The 20,103-nt window shown below is 41.6% G+C and overlaps 1 protein-coding gene across 2 annotated transcripts; it reads right to left on the reverse strand.

Annotated features, from left to right (window-relative positions):
* Nucleotides 1–632: 632 nt before the first annotated feature.
* On the reverse strand, nt 633–16,718 carry ago2 (argonaute RISC catalytic component 2). 2 transcript variants are annotated; one of them, XM_078290141.1, is made up of 19 exons: nt 16,667–16,718; nt 15,751–15,931; nt 15,503–15,623; nt 15,195–15,376; nt 14,714–14,850; nt 14,497–14,631; nt 14,090–14,177; nt 13,565–13,712; nt 13,330–13,449; nt 12,688–12,810; nt 12,396–12,529; nt 11,896–12,080; nt 8,533–8,692; nt 8,271–8,361; nt 7,606–7,800; nt 7,131–7,265; nt 6,788–6,889; nt 5,382–5,581; nt 633–4,982 (listed from the first exon to the last, which is right to left on the reverse strand). In XM_078290141.1, exons 1-19 carry the CDS (start codon nt 16,704–16,706, stop codon nt 4,874–4,876), a joined length of 2,586 nt encoding a protein of 861 aa, XP_078146267.1. In that variant the 5' UTR covers nt 16,707–16,718; the 3' UTR covers nt 633–4,873. The 2 variants fall into 2 exon arrangements, with proteins under 2 accessions (XP_078146267.1, XP_078146266.1); XM_078290140.1 differs by lacking the exon at nt 16,667–16,718 and having other exon boundaries at nt 15,751–15,926.
* Nucleotides 16,719–20,103: the final 3,385 nt, after the last annotated feature.

Consider the following 20,103-nt stretch of genomic DNA (forward strand, 5'->3'; position numbering starts at 1 on the left):
ATCAGTTGAATTAGCCAATGATATGCTATTTAGTTTGACTAGCCAGCCATCTTCAGTTTTTCCTAGCTTCACTCAAAACGATACGGGGAAACGGCCAAAGTGAGGTGAATATATTCATTTAAAAAGTGACTTGGGGAGGGAAAAAGTATACCGCAATTTCATTAGGGTTCCAACTACAGATGTTTGCGTGGTTCTTAATGCTATTATGCCACTCAACTCCTTGTGAAGCAGTGTCACATTCATCCCGGCTGGTGTGTCCATTTACAGATGAGCTCCCGATGGCCACAGTTCATCTGTCCCATACACATTCTTGATTTGGCTCACAATAACTCAGATCGATTTAAAAAAGGAAAAGCTTCTTCTAGATCTTGATATGTAGCTAGTTCTACCCGACACATAATGAGGCCCTATTTAAGCATGACTCTTCTATGCACATTGCAGTCTCGAGCAAGGACTGTGACAATGTAATATTACACACATTAACGTCCAGCACACTTCCCCCTCACACACTACTTTGGCATCGCGTCTAAAACAAGCAGTGCGATAACAGACATCTGAACGTCCACAGCTAATCAGTTCTTTACAATACCGGTCAGTATATTCATTTTGCATAAAGCACCTTTCTACCACTGGAAATTTCACACTTTCGTTAACATTTAAAGGCATTAGGCTATTTCTGAAAAGTCATGCGCTGTATGCTGGTTGGCTGGGGAGAATTCCCTCTGGATCGAGCTGTGGCCATCTGAATGGGCAGTGCACATACTGAGGCTCTCAGGCCCGTTTGGCTGTGCAATGTTAATTAGCCGTGCGTTTTTTTCATTTTGAAAAGCCACCAACCCAGATTGTTCCTCTCTAAAAAAAAAAAAAGGAAGCTGCCAGTCTGCCACCTGATAAATACTAAACTCACAATGCTGCAACAGCTTAAAAAGTCCATTTTAGTTTAGTGCAAAAATAACATTATCAAAGGTTTGACTTTTTTTTTTTTCCAGGAAAAGCAATGCCATTCAGGTCTGGTATTCTAAGGTGCTGGTATAGGTAATGTAAAACACAAAGAAGCAGTAACAACAAGTATAAACTATATCTCTTACAAAGCAAACCTTGATGATTTGAATTTTAGCAGGTTATTTTTCTTGGGACGCTCACATTGTGTGGAAGCTAGCGGTGTCCTTTGGTTTCAAGGAGGAACGCTAACAATGCTGACAAGCCATTCTGGGGAACCTGAATGACAAAAATAGGAACTTTCCCCCGACAATATGACAGGCATCTAGTGAACAACCTCCAACTAAAATCCAAAGTGTCGAGGTATCCCTTTTTAGCGACTATTTGAAGACTGAACAAACGGATGAGTGAAGAATGTGGCAGCATTAAAAAGACCTGCGTTCACTCAGAGACGAGGACATTCACGTTTCAAAGCGCAGAGCCACTGGCAGGCTTCACCTGGCACAAGTCTCCATGAAACCACCATCAACACAACATGTGATTGAGTAAGCTTGACCCGTTTCTAATCATATCATTCTCGTGAGTGAGTGGGGGAATTAGAACGCACGATTAGAATACACCAATACATATAGACGCAGTAAATGCTTCATGGCAAAACTTAACTGATCAGAGGTCTTGCTGTACACACTACGCACACTGCATCTATTCACGCCGATTTCAATACATGTTCGATATTTTTCAGGCTGATCCTTTGAAGGGGGATGTAGTCTACGTTTTGTTAGCCTGCAAGCAACTTTTATTAACAGTCTACCCAACAGCACGACTAGGATGCATCAACGTTTTGTCCAGATCAAGGATATGCAATGACCTTACTGTGATTACCCTGATGTGGGCTTTGCATTTGTTGTTAAACTTCTCAAGCGGGAAAAACAAGGTGTTAAAAAAAAAAAAAAAGACTGCTGTTCCATTGGCGCACAGAGTAAAAGGAAAGAGAGGAGGGAAAGCTACGTATAAATATACACATTTCAAGAATTTGGTCGTACAGCTCAACGCTCAAAATCCCTCAAAGGAAAAAAAAAACGAATAAAATAAACCACTTTCTCTCTTGAAATTAGCATTTTGAGCAAACCTATGAATGTCACACAACGACTACATAAATCGAGAAAGCACGTTCACCATCATGCATACCAAGCATTTAAAACCTTGAATGTCAATGCAAGGCTCAAACGATGCCAATTAGATAGATAGTAGGGGTAATTATAAGGAAATGGCCAGCGGTGTGATGTTACCATAACACTTTAACAGGTAACAAGAGGTAGAACACACGGCCATTTCCATACAATTACACCAGTGTCACACAATATGGCCGAGCCTCCTGCTTCGATTGAGAAACAAAAATCTATAGAATTCATATCATACCAACTTTCTGCTATCAAAAGTGCATCCAAATTTACATGTTGTGAGACCAGCACCGATAAGAACAATATTGACATCATAACAGTAAATATCAAGTACATGATTTTCAGAATGCCCCACAAACACAGTCAGTCGGATTTCGAGTTACTTTACAGGTAATGAGTAATGAGGGTAACACAGAGGTCATCGAGGGAGAAAAAGATCCTCAAAATGGTTAAGCATCTTTTAGCATACGTCTAACAAGTTCAAAGCCTCTTGGACCAGTCCAGTGAGGATTTAAGGTGGCTTTACAGTGAAAACTTCTAGCACCTAGAATCAAGATGTCCTTTTGTGCTTCCATTTCTTTTGAATAGTAATCATGTAAAAGTTTGTAATCTTGTTTGGCTAAGAAAGATTGTGTGTTACAAAGGATATACCCAATTTTTGTGCTATAAAATCTACAACAATACAAATGAGGACATAAATCCTTCACACCATTACAAAGGCATGAAGATACTGATAAGCACTAAGAAACGCTACTAAATGCAACATGCTAAAAAAACAACAAAAAAAAAGCCCTGATTAGCTACCTCTATAAATGACCCAAATTCATGTGAGAAACCCCACTGCTAAATCTCTTGGTTAAAAATTATGCATAGTTAGAAAATAGAGATTATTCCCCTCCAATCAAGACTATATGAACATTCGCCAACTCAACTTGTAAGTAGTAAAACTTAGATGGGATGCTAGAAAATGTCTAGGGTTATTAGTAAAACTTCAGCGACAGTCTTGGAAGGCAATAGAATATTTGCATTTATGTTCTGTGTATACAAATAGACAGTGTTAATTTAGACTACATACGGGCCAGTCATTTTAAAAAATTGCCTCTATAATAATTTCAACAGCCTCCCCCGAAAGCTTATTCAAAATATACCCTATAATCAACAATTCTATATACTATAAAGACTCGCAAAAAATAAATTTGCATAAAACCCAAGCTTTCGTGCGACGACAAGTGCTCCTAATTCACGGAGCAACATCTATAATGAAAGAGTATTGGGGAATCTGGATCAATTAAATTAAACTCTTTGTCATTCTTCACTCCAGGCTCTGTTGAAACTAAAGCAAATGTTGCAGGTCTCATTCTACTGTACCGAATGCCTGGATACCAAGATGCCAGACCAACATCCAGCTCTGACAATGACATTGCAGAAAGACTATTTTGCTGCCATAGATATATAAAACAACTGAACTAGGGTTAATGCGTCTAAAGGAAAAAAAAAAAACAATTATCACAAATACCTAAACGTCTAAAAAATATGTGAGTCATCTACATGCATATTCATTACAAAAATGATTAAAATTAAAATAGAGAGACTATAAAAACAGATGGGGACACGCAAGATTTCATTATTGTTCCCCTATGTAGATTTCTACATCATGTATCTCGTATCAACACGGCTCAGAGTACATTACAAAGGTGTCCTTGTCGGGAGCCAGTCCCGATGGACCATTTCTCGGCAGCATGGGAGTTCGATTATTAATGCAACTTAATCAGTTCCAAGTAAGAAGCGAGGCAGGAAAGCATACAATTGCTGTTCTTTCGATCTCATCAATATTAAAAGCCCTCTTCTAGAGTAAAATAAGTGTTGGTTTAAAAGGGTCGTATACAAATCTGATGCAAAAACCATTCACCAAGTTGTCACCAGATTTGGCATAAAAATGTGTTGGTCACCAGTGTCAATCAAGGACAAATACTGAAAACCCAGCAATGTGGGCCACTTGATTCATAGTTGTACATAGAAATGTCAACACAACGGTGGTCTCAAATGGCACTTTTCTTCACATAGTGCACTATGTGAGAAATTAAAGTAGGATTTGAGACACAACCCTCAATATATTAAGTACTTTTGTCCTGATTAAAGTATCCATTCTGGTCAGTGCACTTTGCTTTGATTGGCTGTTAAATAATGTTTGTCAGAGGAGCAAATGATTAGGCCTATAAACAGTGAATGGGCCCCCCCCATCTTTTGATGTCCCCTCCTCCGTTCAAGCACCAGGCCCCTATCAAACAGAATGACAACAGGAGAAAGAGGGTGACCGGCTTCTTCTAAATTCTAAACCACACCCAATGTATGATGATACTGCCCACTAGTTTAGAAATGGTAGATTTTTTCTGTCAGTGTACAAACCTTTCTACCTTTTCCTCTCATACTTTGTAAACACATTTCCCCACGACATTTACAAATACACACTAATGCACAACATGTAAATAAAAACTCCGCCATCCACACCCCCAATATAGAGGAATTCTTTTGCGCCTTACAGTCTAATAGCTGGAACGTTTGGGTGGGTCAGGGGCTTGCACATGTGGGCTTAAATACGATTGTGGCCATATTGGGAAAGTGACAGGCCTGCTGGGTAGGGGGATCACTGTGTGAGACCACAGTGATGGTATCTACACCTGACAGTGAGACAGCGAGGGGTAGTGGGTTCGAGCAGTGGGGTCTCACCCACGCCAACCTGGGCCTGTGCTTACTCAGGCAAAGTACATGGTGCGTAGGGTGTCCTGGTGGATCTGAACGGCCTTGGCCAAGGCCTGCTGGTCACGCCCGTTGCTCTGGCCTGATGTGTGGCTGCCCTCAGCACTGAAACGGAAAAAATAAATAAATAGAGTAAGTGTTGATTTGTATAACTGTCTACAGTGTATGTGGGGACATAATTGTGGTGAGAGTGAGACTGATTAGTACAGTCATGATTAGTACAGTCATGATTAGTACAGTCATTCTTTTACATTCTCTAATGGGAATAATTTCTTAAGAACTATAGACTATAAACTATAAAAAATGATAGTAAATTGTTCCTCATTTTTCTGGGGACCCTGTGGAAACTCCTCCAGGACTCCTGAGGTTCCCCAAGCCCCACTTTAACAACCACTTGTCTAGCAACAAAGCAACCCCCCTTCCTTGTTGATTTAACAGAACTTGTGCACACCAGGGTCTTCTTGCTCTGCGTCAGACCTGACAAACGTCAGTCTGGCTCCTTACCTGTCGTGCTCTTTGTCCACCAAGTGATAACGGGCGCGGAAAGCCACCAAGTGGGCGTAGTAGGCTGGTGCTGGGATGGAGACGGACCGGGTGCAGCGCACGTAGGTGTGGCACAGCTGGTAGGTGAGGACCTGCAGCTCATCTGAAGTGAAGTGGTTGTCGTCCCAGAGCACATGGTAGTGAGATGGCCTGCTTGTGCCCTGAAAGGAGTGGTTACGGAGGACAAGTGTTGCTTCAGTGCTAACAAGGTAACAGTAAGCATCCCCAACAAATGGTACGGTCGACCTCTGGGCCAATCAGAAACAAATATGCCACCTTGTGGTTGAGTGTTTGTGGGACAGGAATAACTGAAGAGGACCCATCACTCAGTGCACTGTAACTCTTGAAATATACTTGACTGACTGGTTATAATAATAATATAATATTTAATGTTTTGACCTGTAATTGTAGAGGCCCCTTGGGCCAATCAGTGTAATTGTGAAACTGCTGGAACGCAGTAGTGAGATGCCCATTACCCTAAGTTTTGTCAAAATCCAATCCGATGAGATGTCAGTTGTGCCGGCTGAACGGATGAATGAACAGATGGAGATCGATGCATAGTGGGGGGCAATTATCAATAGTGGGGAACAATTAGGGATGCACCGCTCCGGTTATCTGGGGCTGATTCCAACTGCAGATTTTTTAATAGTGTAATCAGCCGATCACCGATCCAACGGCCGACTGAAATGATGCATTTTACCCAGACTTCCTACTAACAACAAGCCAAGTTGTAAAAGTGCACAAAAAACATCAATTGCAAACACAGTGCTATATTGGAATTTTACCGATTGTCCTTATGGCAGCATGACATTGCTGGCCTATCCGTGTGTAAATAAATCAGAGGTTTTATCCAAACATAGTAATTACATGTTAGTGTGTGCTTGACGACTAAGGTGCTTACTCGCCTATTGCCACTGGTACTACTGCATGAAAAGTTTTCCATTGCGGCAGCATAGGCTCTGCCTTCTGTCCAATATATAATATATAACTGGTTCTAATCTATGATCATAGGCTGTGAAATTCAAAACAGTGTCAGAAATTATCTGTCAATGCCAGATGGACGACCCGCCTATGCTACTAACGTTCTGCTGGCTGCCACAAATCCGCTCATACTTTTTACGGCATGCGTGTGACCGCTTTCCTGATCCGGCATTGAACATTTTTTTTGATCAAGCCGTTGAAATGGTCGTTGGACAATCACTAGTGACTTATTCATAATGTTTATTGGCTGATTTAAAGAGCAATATGTAATGCATTTTCCAAGCCTAGCCAAATTCAATGTAATTAGGGCAAACAAACTGAATCTGCTCCCATCTTTTGATGCCCCATCCTCAAATATACTACATTGTTCCCAATGCAATTTTTACCTGTATACCAGCATGACTGCAAAGGTAAAAATCAAACTCCGATGGGTGAGTGATTTTGGTGTCCACTGTGGTGCCTGCAGGAATGTTGCCACTCTTGCCAACCTGCAGAAATCCCACCAAAATGTTAGAATAGTGTTTCAGTGCAAATAAAATTATACCATTTTTTGTTCCAATTCCAGCGATGTGTGTTAGGATTGCTTCATTACATGGCTTCCATGGCAAACTTCGCTTTAGTAAGAGACAAAGACGTCACAAACAAATTGCCTTTTGCAAAACTTTTTTTGAAAGCCAATAACACAATTTTAATTTTAAAGTGAAGAAGACAGAACTTAACACTACTGACCCGCTCATTCCTGTCCATGCAGAACAGTCTTGTGTGGTGTCTCTTCTGCACGACCACGAAGGTGATACCAGGCTGGTAGTCCTTCTCTAGCTTGATGCAGGCCTCGCGAATCGCCAGCAGCTCATGTTGAAGAACCTGGGGCTCACAGGGAAAAACACAAATTTCATCACCAAGTGAGACCAACCACACCCTACACATCTAACCCACAATTCATACTGACACAAATATAGGAAATTCACACATTGCGCCTAGGCCATATTAACAGCTCTTGGCAGGTAAAAAATGCTATGACAACATTGCAATGCTCATCTCTCTTTGAAAGCTATAACCCCTTTCTCACTTTCACACTAAGCAGAGCAGAGTTTGACCCAGCTCTCAACCCCGATCTTGACCAAGATCGACTTCCCCGAGTCGACCCTTTCACAAACCCACTAGCACACTAGTCCGGTATGAGAGGGATATGTGTGTGTCTCACCTGGTTGAACTGGCCCTCAGAGATGCCGTCACGGTAGTAGATGATGCGGGTGGGCTTGAAGCGGGTGGACTTGTAGAACTGGATGAGCAGCTCCCTCACCATGGTGGCCAGGTCCTGGATGATGTCCTGGCGGTGCTGCTGGACCCGCACTGTAGCACAGTAGCGGCTGGGGTGGGCGTCCATACTGCCGACCACCTGGAGAGGAAAGCAACTATTTAGTTACAATTAGAAGGAATGACTGAAAACGCCTTATTAAACAATGCTACAAATTAAAGAGGTGGACACATAAAAGTAAAGGGCCTTTGTATCGCTTAATGTCTAACCAAGTGTCCAAGGGGATTTATGTGTGTGCTTAACAGGTGGTGATTATCTGCCATCTTGCTTACAGCAATGCACTAAAGTTTAAGCCATTAGTTAGGCCTATGTACTGCATCCTTTCCTCCTTTGTTGCAGTGTAGGTAATTGAAAGCCTTATTTTACAGCTTATTAAATGTATTTACTTTGTATACAGTAGGTGTCCTAAAAACAGACTACCTTTGGATTAATTGCTTCAATTAATTAAATCATGCAATTTATGTGCGACAATTAATGAACGTGCCCTTACTTAGAAGTTACTAGTGGAGGCTAGTTCATGCTGCGCTGCTGTGCGGTGTGATGTTACTTACAGCGGCGATGGAGGGTTTCTTCCCGTCTCCTGCAGGTGGATGAGTCACATCTGCACCAAGGAAGATGACTGGCTGCTGGAACACTAGAGGCCTGGAACGAGGATGCAGAGTGCATGGGTACAAGTGAAATTCGGCACAAGTACATGATATTCTTATAATTTGGGAGAAAAAATGCTAAAGGTTAAACACTGAACATATAGGCTTCAATTCAAACCATTTAATTTCAGGATTTCACTCAGGGTTTAGTAGGGGCCTCACTAACCTGCCCTGTGGGAGGAGGATGTTATTAACGCCGCCCAGCTTGACGTTGATCTTCAGACAGAGGTTGGAGAGGGTCTGAGGCGTGGTCTTCTGAACGTTCTTCACCTGCACACACTGCGTGGCCATGCCCAGCACCGTGTCCCCAACACGCTTCACCTCGGCTGCAACACACACCGGGACAAGTCAGTAATGTCAGCTCACAAAACCTCGGTATGAATGTGCACTAGAAGTTGATACAGGTCAAAACATCATTTATCCCTCAGGGGGATGAAGAAGGTAAGAATTGGTGAAGATGTTGAAGACAGGGGCTACTGCTACTGTGAATGACTGTTGCATATGTAGCCTATAGCAGAGTTTCCGTTAGAAAAAATTGGTGCCGGTCCACGTGTCCAATGTCCCGGACAAATGGGAGAAATTCCGGTCAAATATGTGACACGTTCTATCATTTTCAGTCGGAAGGTGCAACAGCGCATTTGTGGATAAACGTGATTTTATGAGAAAAGATCAATTTTTGGCTGTTTTGAGGTTTCATCAGATTTTAATAAAATAAAGCCTTGGCTTTCATTCTGTGTAAAGATTATTGTGAAATTCAAATGCTAAATATAGTTTAGAAGCTCATAAAGGTAGGGTGACAAGCAGAACTACTAGCTTAGTTTGTCAACAAAGCTCGCATTCCTCATGTTGCCAGGTTCGCAGTTTTCAATGTACTTGGAAATGTTATAAATGCTGTAGGACTTAAAACGCTGTTTATAAAGTTTGTCAGGGTTGTATTGTGGAGTTTTGTTATCGGTTTGTTATTTTGGACTAGTTTCGTTGATCATTGGGCTGTTTATGGGTTGGGTTTAATTGGCACTGGGAGGGTTTTGTCGCCAAGAACCTGGCAACACTTCTATGTGTCCCTTAAAATTATGAATGAACATCTGCATAGTAACAGGTTGACCATCGTTCACTTTATTGTCTAATCAAAATTATTGTTTCATCCGCGGGAAAACATAGTTGTCAGGCATCTCAACCTGTGTGTGTGTGTGTGAGAGAGAGAAAGAGGGGGAGAGAGAGAGAGAGAGAGAGAGAGAGAGAGAGAGAGAGAGAGAGAGAGAGAGAGAGAGAGAGAGAGAGAGAGAGAGAGAGAGAGAGAGAGAGAGAGAGAGAGAGAGAGAGAGAGAGAGAGAGAGAGAGAGATTGAATTGATATTATTGAAAGACATAGAAATGAATTCCCGTGAGGCAGAAATTGCTAGATTACTAAACTCAATTTCTGTAAGAGGAGCAGCGACTGACGCGCAATGGACTGATATAATATCAGACTACTTTTTAACTCCGGTGCCGGTGGATGCACGACCTGTCGTGAGTGACACCGGTGCGTCTTCCTCAGAGTCGGACAGTCCACACACCAACAATACGAGCCCTGAAGCTACAGGCGGAGAGACTGAAGATGAGGAGGAAGATATTTCGCTTATGGGAGACCCGCGGCTCTCCAGTCTGTAGAAGGTGCCTATGTAAGCAAAGATTGTGGCCATGAAATCCAAAAGGCCCGTGACTATAGGTGCCACTGTAAGAGAGAGAGAGATCCCAGTGATTTTTTTAATAGAAGGATATGTGGAAATTTAATTTTAGCCTATTTTAATACAATTCAAATTGTCCTTAGAGGGAATTATTTCCCCCGGACATTATGACCGGAGAGATTTAAATATGTCGGACTTCAACAGATTTTCCCGGTAAAAAAACAGTAATTACCGGATAACGGAAACTCTGGCCTATAGTGAGAATAAATAGTGTCATGGTGTATTTTGAGGGTAGTGTTTGTTTTTAATTGGTTGTAACTGTGTAGGGGTGGGATATAATTTGCTGAGTCAGTTATTATGTAACAGATGGCTGAACAATGGAGTGAGTCTAACCAAGGGGCGCTACCACGCCATTCTAACAGTGCTATAGTCACCTTTCTAAACAAACACACTTCACACACTTCACAGCTACCCTGAACTGGGCTCAGCTGATTTATCTGGGTCATCAGGCACCACATCAAACATGTCGCCACTGGCATTGATAGACAATTGACCTAAAACCGAAACCATGATTTCATAGCTACCTGCCTGTGATTTATAATACGCTGTGTCATACTGCCTCTTTCAATAGCGTGCAGCATCAGAAATCACATCAAACCTTTACCACCAAACTACATGTGCTAATTATGTTTGACAGTCACAGTTAGAAAAGTCATACCAAGCGAACATTACGTCATCCCCGTCATCAGAGGCTGTTTCTGTAACCGGTTCCAATTCACGAACACACCCAATAATTCACAACATTACTGGCAGAGATTTTAGATATAAAAATATTAAAAGTCTTTGTCACTGGTTAGTTTGCCTAACTCACATATGCCACTTTCAACCCTCACAGCACCAGTTTCAGTCGATAACAGACCACAGAAGTTTTCTATCTTGATGTCATTATCAGCAACAGACTAACCACCAACATCAACCACCAAAAAAAAAAAGTGTGTGAAAATCTACAACCCAATGGATGGTGTAAGAATAAATAAAGCAAAGCATCAAAGCATCAACAGCATAGTTGCAAACGTGTGCAGACTAGCTAGCTGCAAGACTAGAAAGACTGATTTCGCCCCAAGACTAATCATTCTCTAATCATTCTCTTCACCAGATAAAACTGTGAGACTTTGAAACCAGAAAAACTAAAGCTGTAGTATTTCTTGCTACTGCTTGGCCTGTGACTGCATCATCAGGTGTAGCATTTGGGGTGGTGAATAGAGGCTGCCTACGAGATACAGAGAGTACTGACGAGTGTAATGGTGTCTATAAGCATGTCATACTAAGACAAGTACATAAGTAGTAGAAGTTTGGAGCCTAAGTTTCACTTGTTTTCACACCAACAGTCTAAGTGGAGATGGACCAAATGCAAAGCTCCAGTCTCCTGTCCTGGCAGGGCGCCAACACCTAGTGTGGAGATAAGTCTGTCTGATAGTAAACTACAAGTCTCCTAACATCAATATGGTGACGAGATTGAGGAGAATATCCCACATTAAAAACAAAAATGAAAAAGGAGCCGTCTGGAAAGGTGTCAGTATACAGCTATCTAGACGGCAGTCACTTGTGGAAAACTGTTTCCCCATTTCAGTGTCTTGCAGATTTTCAGTGTCTTAATCTTTGGCGGGCTGTCCTAATACCGGAGAATTTAATCCCTGGTCACTGTAGTAGCTGGAATTTCGAAATTTTGAGTTTTTGGGTGTGAGGAGTGGTAGTGGGCTCCTGATTTGTTAACCCCTGGCCCCTGCAGCAATAAGTACACTACCTCGTTCCCCACTAAACGACAGGAGAACTAGAACAAACTGTAGGAGTTGGGTTCCTCACCGTAGACAGGCGTCTTCCCCGGCAGGATGACCACCACCAGCTGGAGGCCCTGGTAGGTGTACTTGAGGTGCTTGAACATGGGCTCCACGCTGTCGGCTCCCTGGGCGTACTTACAGAAGCAAGGCTGACCCTGGATGGGCATCCCCGCATCCCGCGAGATCTTCCTCAGCTGGTCTGTGAATGCTCTGAGACAGACAAGTACCAAATTGGAAATTGCAATGTTCTAAAATTACACAGTGGGGTTCATCAGCTTGGGTTACAACAGACTCATGTTCGAACTGACATTTGAATTCTGAATGAACAGAGGATGAAATGGCAAGTGATGGGCAACCTTCACATGCAAAACCAAGAACAAGTCAAGTAACTCAAAATACTTGAATCGTGCATTTGGCAGAAAAAGTTCCATGTGATAGGAATTCTAAATGTCTACTATTTATATACATATATCATCAAAAATGTTTAATGAAGACATTGTTCAAATGTCAATGTATCACACTTACTTGAGCAGGAGTTCAGTGCACTGTCTCTGTGGGGCAAAGCAAGCGATGGCCCACACTTTGATCTCGATGCCGGTGTGGAATTGCTTGTTCCTCATGTCCCATACTCCCTGGATTGGTGTGGCTATTGCTTTGTTCTGCAAATTATGATAACAGCAAGCTTACATTGGGTAGTGTCAGTTGCATGAAGTCACTTTGATATAACCTTAGAACAACAAATGGAATATGTTGTGGATGAAAAGCATATTGTCTTCAGGCCACCATCGACCCATCCAGGCTCTGGCGATCAACATACCCTGCCTCCATAGAGGATGGAAGGTGCCTGTAGGACGCGGCCGTTCACTTCCGTCATCTCATCCCTCACCATCACTCCGAACTCCCGAACATAAGGGTCAGTGTTAAAGTTGGCACTTCTCATCTGGAAAATACAACAAAAGTCGAAGCAGTAAGAAATCAAAATTACATTAAGACTGCAGTGTGAATATTTATAATTCAGGGGAAAATCTTCAACAGAAGTTTCCACTCTGCTCATCGTTTGTAAGGTCAACCTGCTACCTAATCAGGATGCCAGGATTTCATCAAGTTTAACAGTTTTTAAGACCTTTTTAAAGTAAATTAGAATGAAATATAAGACCAATCTAAACATGAAAATGAACACAACTGTAGACCTAGGTCTGTGTGACTGGGCTGATTTCTCAATGGAAAACAGAGCACCAAGAAACCACAACATATTTAAGACCTCTTAAACTGAATTTAAGACTTAAAATGCTTTATTCAACTGTAATGAAGAAATTTTAAAGCCTTGAGTTTAGATAAAAGTTGCCAACAGTTTAAGACTTTCTGGGCCTGCAGGCAAACTGCTAACTTCTGTTACATGCAGCAGTAAATATCTCTCAGAGTTACAACAATCCACAGCCATCATCTCAGAGGGACTCACCAATTTACTGATCTCATCCTGACGGTCGGGCGCCGATCGGGCTGTGGCACGGATCATAGTGGAGGTCTGATTGTCTGTCAGCTTCTTGATGCAGCGCTGGCCTGCCACTATGTTACACACCTAGACCGATGAGAAACAAAACATGTAAGGACCTCTGATGGCTTTTGATGAAACTCAATAGTGAATCAAGTCTGTAACAAAAGTAAATAAGCGTCAGAGGTCGGTGGCTGCGTACCTCTAGAGGCAGGTAGGTGTGCTTCTGCTCCTGTCCCACCTGGAGACATGGGAGGTGGGGGTACCGCAGGATCAGCTTGTACTTGTCTTTGAAGTACTGTGCTACTGTGCATTCAATAGTTTGGCCATTCTCCTGTTGCAGGGGGAACCTGAGGAGAGCACACACCAGACAAATAAGAGAGGGGAAAAATACAGCAGCTCCCTGTCTTGTCCGCAAAGGGCAAGGTTGTTCCCTAGTCAATGAAGAATATCGTAGACAAAACCCGTCTTCCAAAGAATTTACAATAGTCATCTTCTGAGCTCATCAGTGAGTCACATTTATGAAGCCAAGCCAAAAAAAAAAAAAACACATTTCAACAGCAAATTAAACATTTATGCATGTTAGATGTTTTGGTCCAGTATTTCAATATACCAAACATGTAAATAATGAGGCGAATTATTTTAGTATATCCACCAGCTATTACTGATTTACTGTAAATCTTAGGATCTTTAACATGAAGAAAAAAACATGGTAGAGCATTCTTACGTCTGGTGGCTGGCTGGTCTTCTGGTCACGTTGCACACTCTGTACTTCCTCTTCATCTGTCCACAGTGGGTGATCTCCACCTTCAAACCTGGATGGGGGGGATCACAATACAGGATGACCACGTTTGCCATATGACTTTAAAAAAAACTGCTTCAAGTTGGTAAATGGGCATGTGGCAAAAGATTTAGCTCATAACTTTTTAAGTTTAGTTTATTTCCAAAGAAAATTAAACCATAAAAAGCATAGAAAGAAGAAACAAACTACTAAATTATGCAGGTGAGCAGGTAAAAACCCAAGAGGCTTGTCAATACATCTCACCTTAACAAATAAAGAAACAAATAAACAACTTAAAAATCTAAATGACAAGCAAAGACTCCATTGGCCACTAACAAATTAACAATGATTACCTTTGATTTCCTTTGTAAATTTCACTCTCTGAGAGTCAGTTAAGGGCTTCTGTTGTTCTTCAATGCTTTTGAAATCCAAGACCTCACACATGAACTCAATTACAGGCTGGGCTTTGTAGAATGCAGTGGCCGAAACTGCAAAACAAAAACACGGCAATGAGATTCACAGAAACGGCTTCCCCTCATGCAAGCCGTACACAAACAATATGAAACCTACCATCGATGTTGAGCATCATTTTCCAGAGGGAAGGCCTGACAGACTGGTGGAAGCCAAACCACACCTCCCTGCCCCCGCCGAGAGGGTTCGAACATCCTTCTGAGGGAGTGAAGAAAGAGCGGCCCACAGGGGTATACCTGTAACAGAAAACGGTCGACAATAAAACCTGATTAACATGTTTTTAGCAAAAGAAGCTGGCCACCGGACAGCTTAAAGGAGAGGCAGTTAGGAAAAACTGGAGAGACAGAGAATGAGATGGTCAGCAGGCTTTGACATCGAATAAATGCCTCGAATAAATCAGATCTGTGATAGGTGTCAGGATAGAACTGAAGGACAGTAGGGATCGCTGTGGATAAGTACTGTAACTACCATCTATTCCTAACTAGATACACTTTAATACAAATAGGTCATGAACCACAACCTATAAAAAAAAAAACTCATCACCCACATACGAATCAATGTTCAACAATGAAAGACTGACCTCATAGAGGGCAAATGTCTCATGACCACGTCCAAGGCTTGGATGGTCTCAAAGGGGATGTTGGGTAGCCGTCCTGACAGTGCCTCATGCAGAGCTTGCAGACTAACGCAGGACACCCACTTGATGGCCACTTTGAAGCTGCGGTCCTTGCCTTCACCAGGAATGGTCACCTCAAGCTCCACCTGCGCAGTGGATGGGATTGGAGAGAACAGGACAGAGGGAATGCTGTGATATTGTCCTGAAGACCAACCAAACACAGTTTAAGCAATTTCCCCACAACTGGAGACTGTGCTAAAAAAAAAACATACCTTGTCTCTTCCTATGGGCAAGGGCATGGCTGTGTAGAGATTCTTCCTCCCGTCATACACTGGCTTTCGATCCCCGAAGATCTGTGTTTTAAAGTGCTGGACCATGTGCTCCACAATTTCACTGAGAAACAAAATGAAACGGGCAAATCACCACACTGACTGGGACATCATTACCAATGGAAAGCCACTGATCTCCCAGTTGCCAAGTGTAAACAGGACTGCCTTGTGATCAATACACCCATGCGTACCGATTGACCCTTCTGGGGCATTTCTCAGGCTTGATGTCAATGTCGTAATGGTACACCTCCAGTTTGGGGATTTCCATCTCAAAGAAGTTGGCCTGCAGCTTGATTGTCCTGCCCATGGTGCCAAAGTCTGGCCGTGATGGCGGCTTGAACACATATTCTGGCACCGGGGGAGATGGCGGGTCTAAATCAGAGGGGTCAAGGGTAGGAAAGAGACAAATAACATGTTAACAATCACATTATATAGGCACCTCTGACATTTCCAAAGATCTTAGGTAAACCCATTACAAATCCATTAAGAGTTTTCCACCCAAGCCAAATCCTACATATTCTACTCCGAAGCAGAACCAGCCTGTATCAGTTACACTTGAAGATTTCTTATTTTTTTATGTGCTCAACCATGCTTTGTGCTTTTCTAGTGAGTCAGAAGATGCATAAATGTTTCATCTTTGGTTGACCATGTTGAACCAAGTAGCCTCATATCTGCAACTTGAATAAGGCAACAGTGCGACTGTCAGAGCACACTCCCTTTGGCACCTTATCTTTGACCAACAGCTCTGTTCACTCAAATAGAATAACACCCATAAAACCTAGTAATATCCGGTAGTAATTATTGAATGGCCTTTGGTGTATAAAAGTACGCAACCATTCAAAGCTTAAAATGGGATGCATTTAGAGGAAATTGACTATCTACTGTGACGTAGTCTTTTATTTAGAATCTCAGTTATGTTGACAAATCAGCTGCGTCCCATTTCCTGGACAATTTCATTATTCAGTCAGAAGGATAAATTGTACGACTTAGATGAATGCTTACTGTGATGCTTGAAGAAAGCAGAAAAAGCATTGTGTTGTCAATTACACTGGGACCAATAGTGGGACCAGCGTTAGGCTTTAAAGCCCAAATATGGAAAAAGCTTACCAGAGCCTATTGACCCAGAGGAATGGGGTCCCTCAAGCATCTCAGCAGCTAAAGAAGACACAAATTACATGTTATGCTTTCTCATACATTCCATTGGGCTTGACAGACGCTTGAGATTGTTGTAAATAGAGGGTTAAAAAACAATTTAAACAGGTTAGTAGTCTAGGTTTGACTGTCTTATAAAGTTAACATGAACAAGTAGCAAATGGCCAGGAAGAAGGAAAGCACAAAGTGCTGCTAAACCCTGTACATTTCCAGAGCAAATACTTTCTTCATTCATCATTTTGCTCTCTTATCTGCACCCAAACACTATCGTTCACAACTAAGGGCGACTTTTCAAAACTCTTATCAATATACACACACAAGCAGTCCAGCAACCTGGCAATCAGACCCTCCTGAAGCCACCCATTCTCCTGGAAATTAGCCTGTGCTACACATCATTAGTATTACAGAAAGGACAAGAAATAGAGCTGCATCCAGCTGTAACATAAAAAGAACAACCCCTAAAACAATACATTTAATTTGAATGAAAAGGAAAATAACCCTAGACAAAGTCGAGGAAAATTAGGAGGCCAGTATGTGCTCAATGACGTTAGTCTCAGTATGACAACGAAGGGAACAAAACTTAGAAATAAAACTAGGGGTCTAACGTTATAATTTTCAAAAACCTTAAGTTTGCTTACTAGTCATGTAACGTTAGAGTCTGTTACATTTAATGGCTGAATACAGTCAAAGTTGGACTAATTCACATTAGCCACTTTCATCTTCATAGTTTTTATCTTTTGACATCTGTGTGTACAATTATCCATAATTTCGTAATGTTTAATGCCACAATTTCCATAATAAAATGATATAGCGATTACATAAGTAACTTATATCGTGGGCAAAACAGACAGAAAACAACTGAATTAAAGTTAGCTAACGGAAGCTAACGCTAGCTAGGATCGGTTATGAGATTATATAGTATGGTCGCTAAACATTGTGTCTCAATGTTCAATTCGCTTCTTAGATGCAAAATACTGCTCTGAATTAGTGAAATCTTTCATTTTACAGAAAAATGAAGCTTAATCGCTCGACCGCACACTAAGCAATTATCTTGGAAAGCTAGCTAACAATAACAAGGTCGGGGAACGTTGTAAAGCTAGCTAGCAGCAGCTTGTTGTTGTTGGATGCTAGCTAAGCTTGCTTCTACTACTACTGCTTCTAGTTTGGTTGGGACGAAATGTTCTTATGCAAAGGATCGGTTGAGTTTTACAATAAACAACGACACAGAATGAGAAAACTGAGCCTTTATTTCAGCGATTGCTCACTGCATGCACATATAAAGCACTAAAACGTTGGAACCATCGTTGAGTTTTTAGCTAGCTGCATTACCTAGCCGACGTTAGCTGCACAACTTACCTCCAGCAGAGGAATACATTTTGTCGATTTAAGCGTGTGCCGTGGACGTACGGATACTCCACTTTATTCTTGCCAAATGCCTCCCAAACACATACGTGGCCGAAAAGTATTTCTATATAAAAGAGCGAGGGAAGCCCAGTTCGGAAACAAAGATTTTTAGTTAGTCAAGTGGTAAATATTTGCACCACGAGAGCTTTCTCATCCTCGGCACGGCCCCATCCCCCCAACACACAAAACGGGAGCCGAGAGAAAAGCTAGCACAGAAACTATCCAGGCAACGCGAGAGGTCTCCCTCCCGTGTACTTCCGTCTTCGCTTAAATCCCGTCGGACAGACAAGACCGCTTCTTCTTTGCTGTGGAGTCGATGAGAGTCTCACGTTCGGTCCAATATATTTTTTTTTCTGTGAAGGGCTTATTTGATTTTGCCCTCCAGCGTAATGTTTAAGCTGTTAGTAAGCTATCGACCGTGAGACATAACGTTATGACACCTAGACATGGTTTTTAAACTGGCGAAAACACTTTAGTAGTGCTCCTGTTTCGCACATGCGTAGTATGGTGACGTCTGGTGAATATTTATTTATACAGCTTCTTGCATGAGTTAGCTGTTGTTTGCATCAGGCTGTACTTCTAGCTCTATCAATAGGTGTATCCCAAATTTGCGATGTTGAATGTGCAAGTTGATTTCCGGTCTAGCGGACAAGGTTTTCGTGAATGTGAGCAGGAGGGAATTATCTTGGTAATTGAGACCAAGGTCTTCAGTGATGTCAGACGCACACTGCGCGCTCACCGCCTTGACCCACACTAGAAAAACGCAGGGATAAAACGCTCTTTTCACGCATTAAAAAGTGTTGATATGCCACATACGCAGCAACATTGACCTAGTGTAAAAAAACAAGGACCACAAACCGATATATCAAGTTGCTAGCAACTTGTCAACAAACAAGAAAGCACAGGAAGAAGATCTCACTGTCGTGTGCCCCAAAAGGGGGAATATTTCCGGGGTACATTGTAAAATTGATATATTGATTTATTATCATCATTGTTATTATATCGAAATGATTATCACTCATAAATGCATCTATAGTCTCATTATTAGAGGCGGAAAGAGCTGTGGAATATTTTATTTATTTAGATAGAAGTAATACTACTAAAGTAATTTTTTACTCATTTAGGATCTTAAATATTTTGCAGGCTACATCATGTTCCAAAATGTTCTCTCAAAAAAACTAACGGATTATTCGTTTTGACGTTGTCTTTGAAGATAATTTGACAATCAGTTCAAGGTTTAGGGATGGTTCCCTTTTTACCACATAACATACAGTATACTATGTATAATATCAGTTAAGACAGGTAAACTCCAGCATTTCTGATTGTACATGCTCGCAGATCTCGCTATATCCACTCTTATGTCTAAAAATAAAACTTGCTAATTAGAGGTAGGGGTAAATGCTTAGAAAGAACACATTAATACTGAATAACCGATCTGAAAATATAGCAGCATAACAAACCAAGACCGTTTGAGTTCTTTAAACAAATATGCCTGTACCTAATATCCCACATTATTCCCCGTTCCTCTTTATAATTATGATTTATGTTGAGAGTGGCTTATATGTTTCGTCATATTGTCAAACTCGAAACTGAAAGCAGTTCACATGTATGGCTCATATACCCTGGTCTACAATGTTGTCTCATTTTTCAGTTTGCATAGTTTTGCATTCCTTTATCCGTTGTGTAATGTAATGTATCCATAGCGGTAGGCCTACTATAACTGTGAATAGCCTACTCATCCTCACACCTGTTACAAATACTGTATATTTGAGTTTCTTGGTTGTAGTTTGTGCTCTCATTAAGCTGTACTTTTGTATTACAACCTATTGTGTTCAATTTACAAACACTCTTTCTCTACTTTAAACGTGAGAACCAAACATTTGTTCATCATCCGTTTTTTCTCTCTCCAGTTTCAAAGTGTTGAGGGGCTCAGTGGTGGGTGCGCTTGGTTTGTAACTACTATATCTGCTCACTGGGCGGCGCTGTTT

Source organism: Centroberyx gerrardi, chromosome 19, assembly GCF_048128805.1.
Source record: "Centroberyx gerrardi isolate f3 chromosome 19, fCenGer3.hap1.cur.20231027, whole genome shotgun sequence".
NCBI lineage: Eukaryota > Metazoa > Chordata > Actinopteri > Beryciformes > Berycidae > Centroberyx > Centroberyx gerrardi.

Coding starts and splice junctions, on each gene's coding strand:
- ago2 (XM_078290141.1), bottom strand. CDS start 16,706: ATGCTTGAGGGACCCCATTCCTCTGGGTCAATAGGCTCTG. Junction 12,081..12,395: donor TGCACTGAACTCCTGCTCAA/GTAAGTGTGATA, acceptor TGTCTGTCTCAG/AGCATTCACAGACCAGCTGA. Junction 7,266..7,605: donor CTGAGGGCCAGTTCAACCAG/GTGAGACACACA, acceptor TGTGAGCCCCAG/GTTCTTCAACATGAGCTGCT.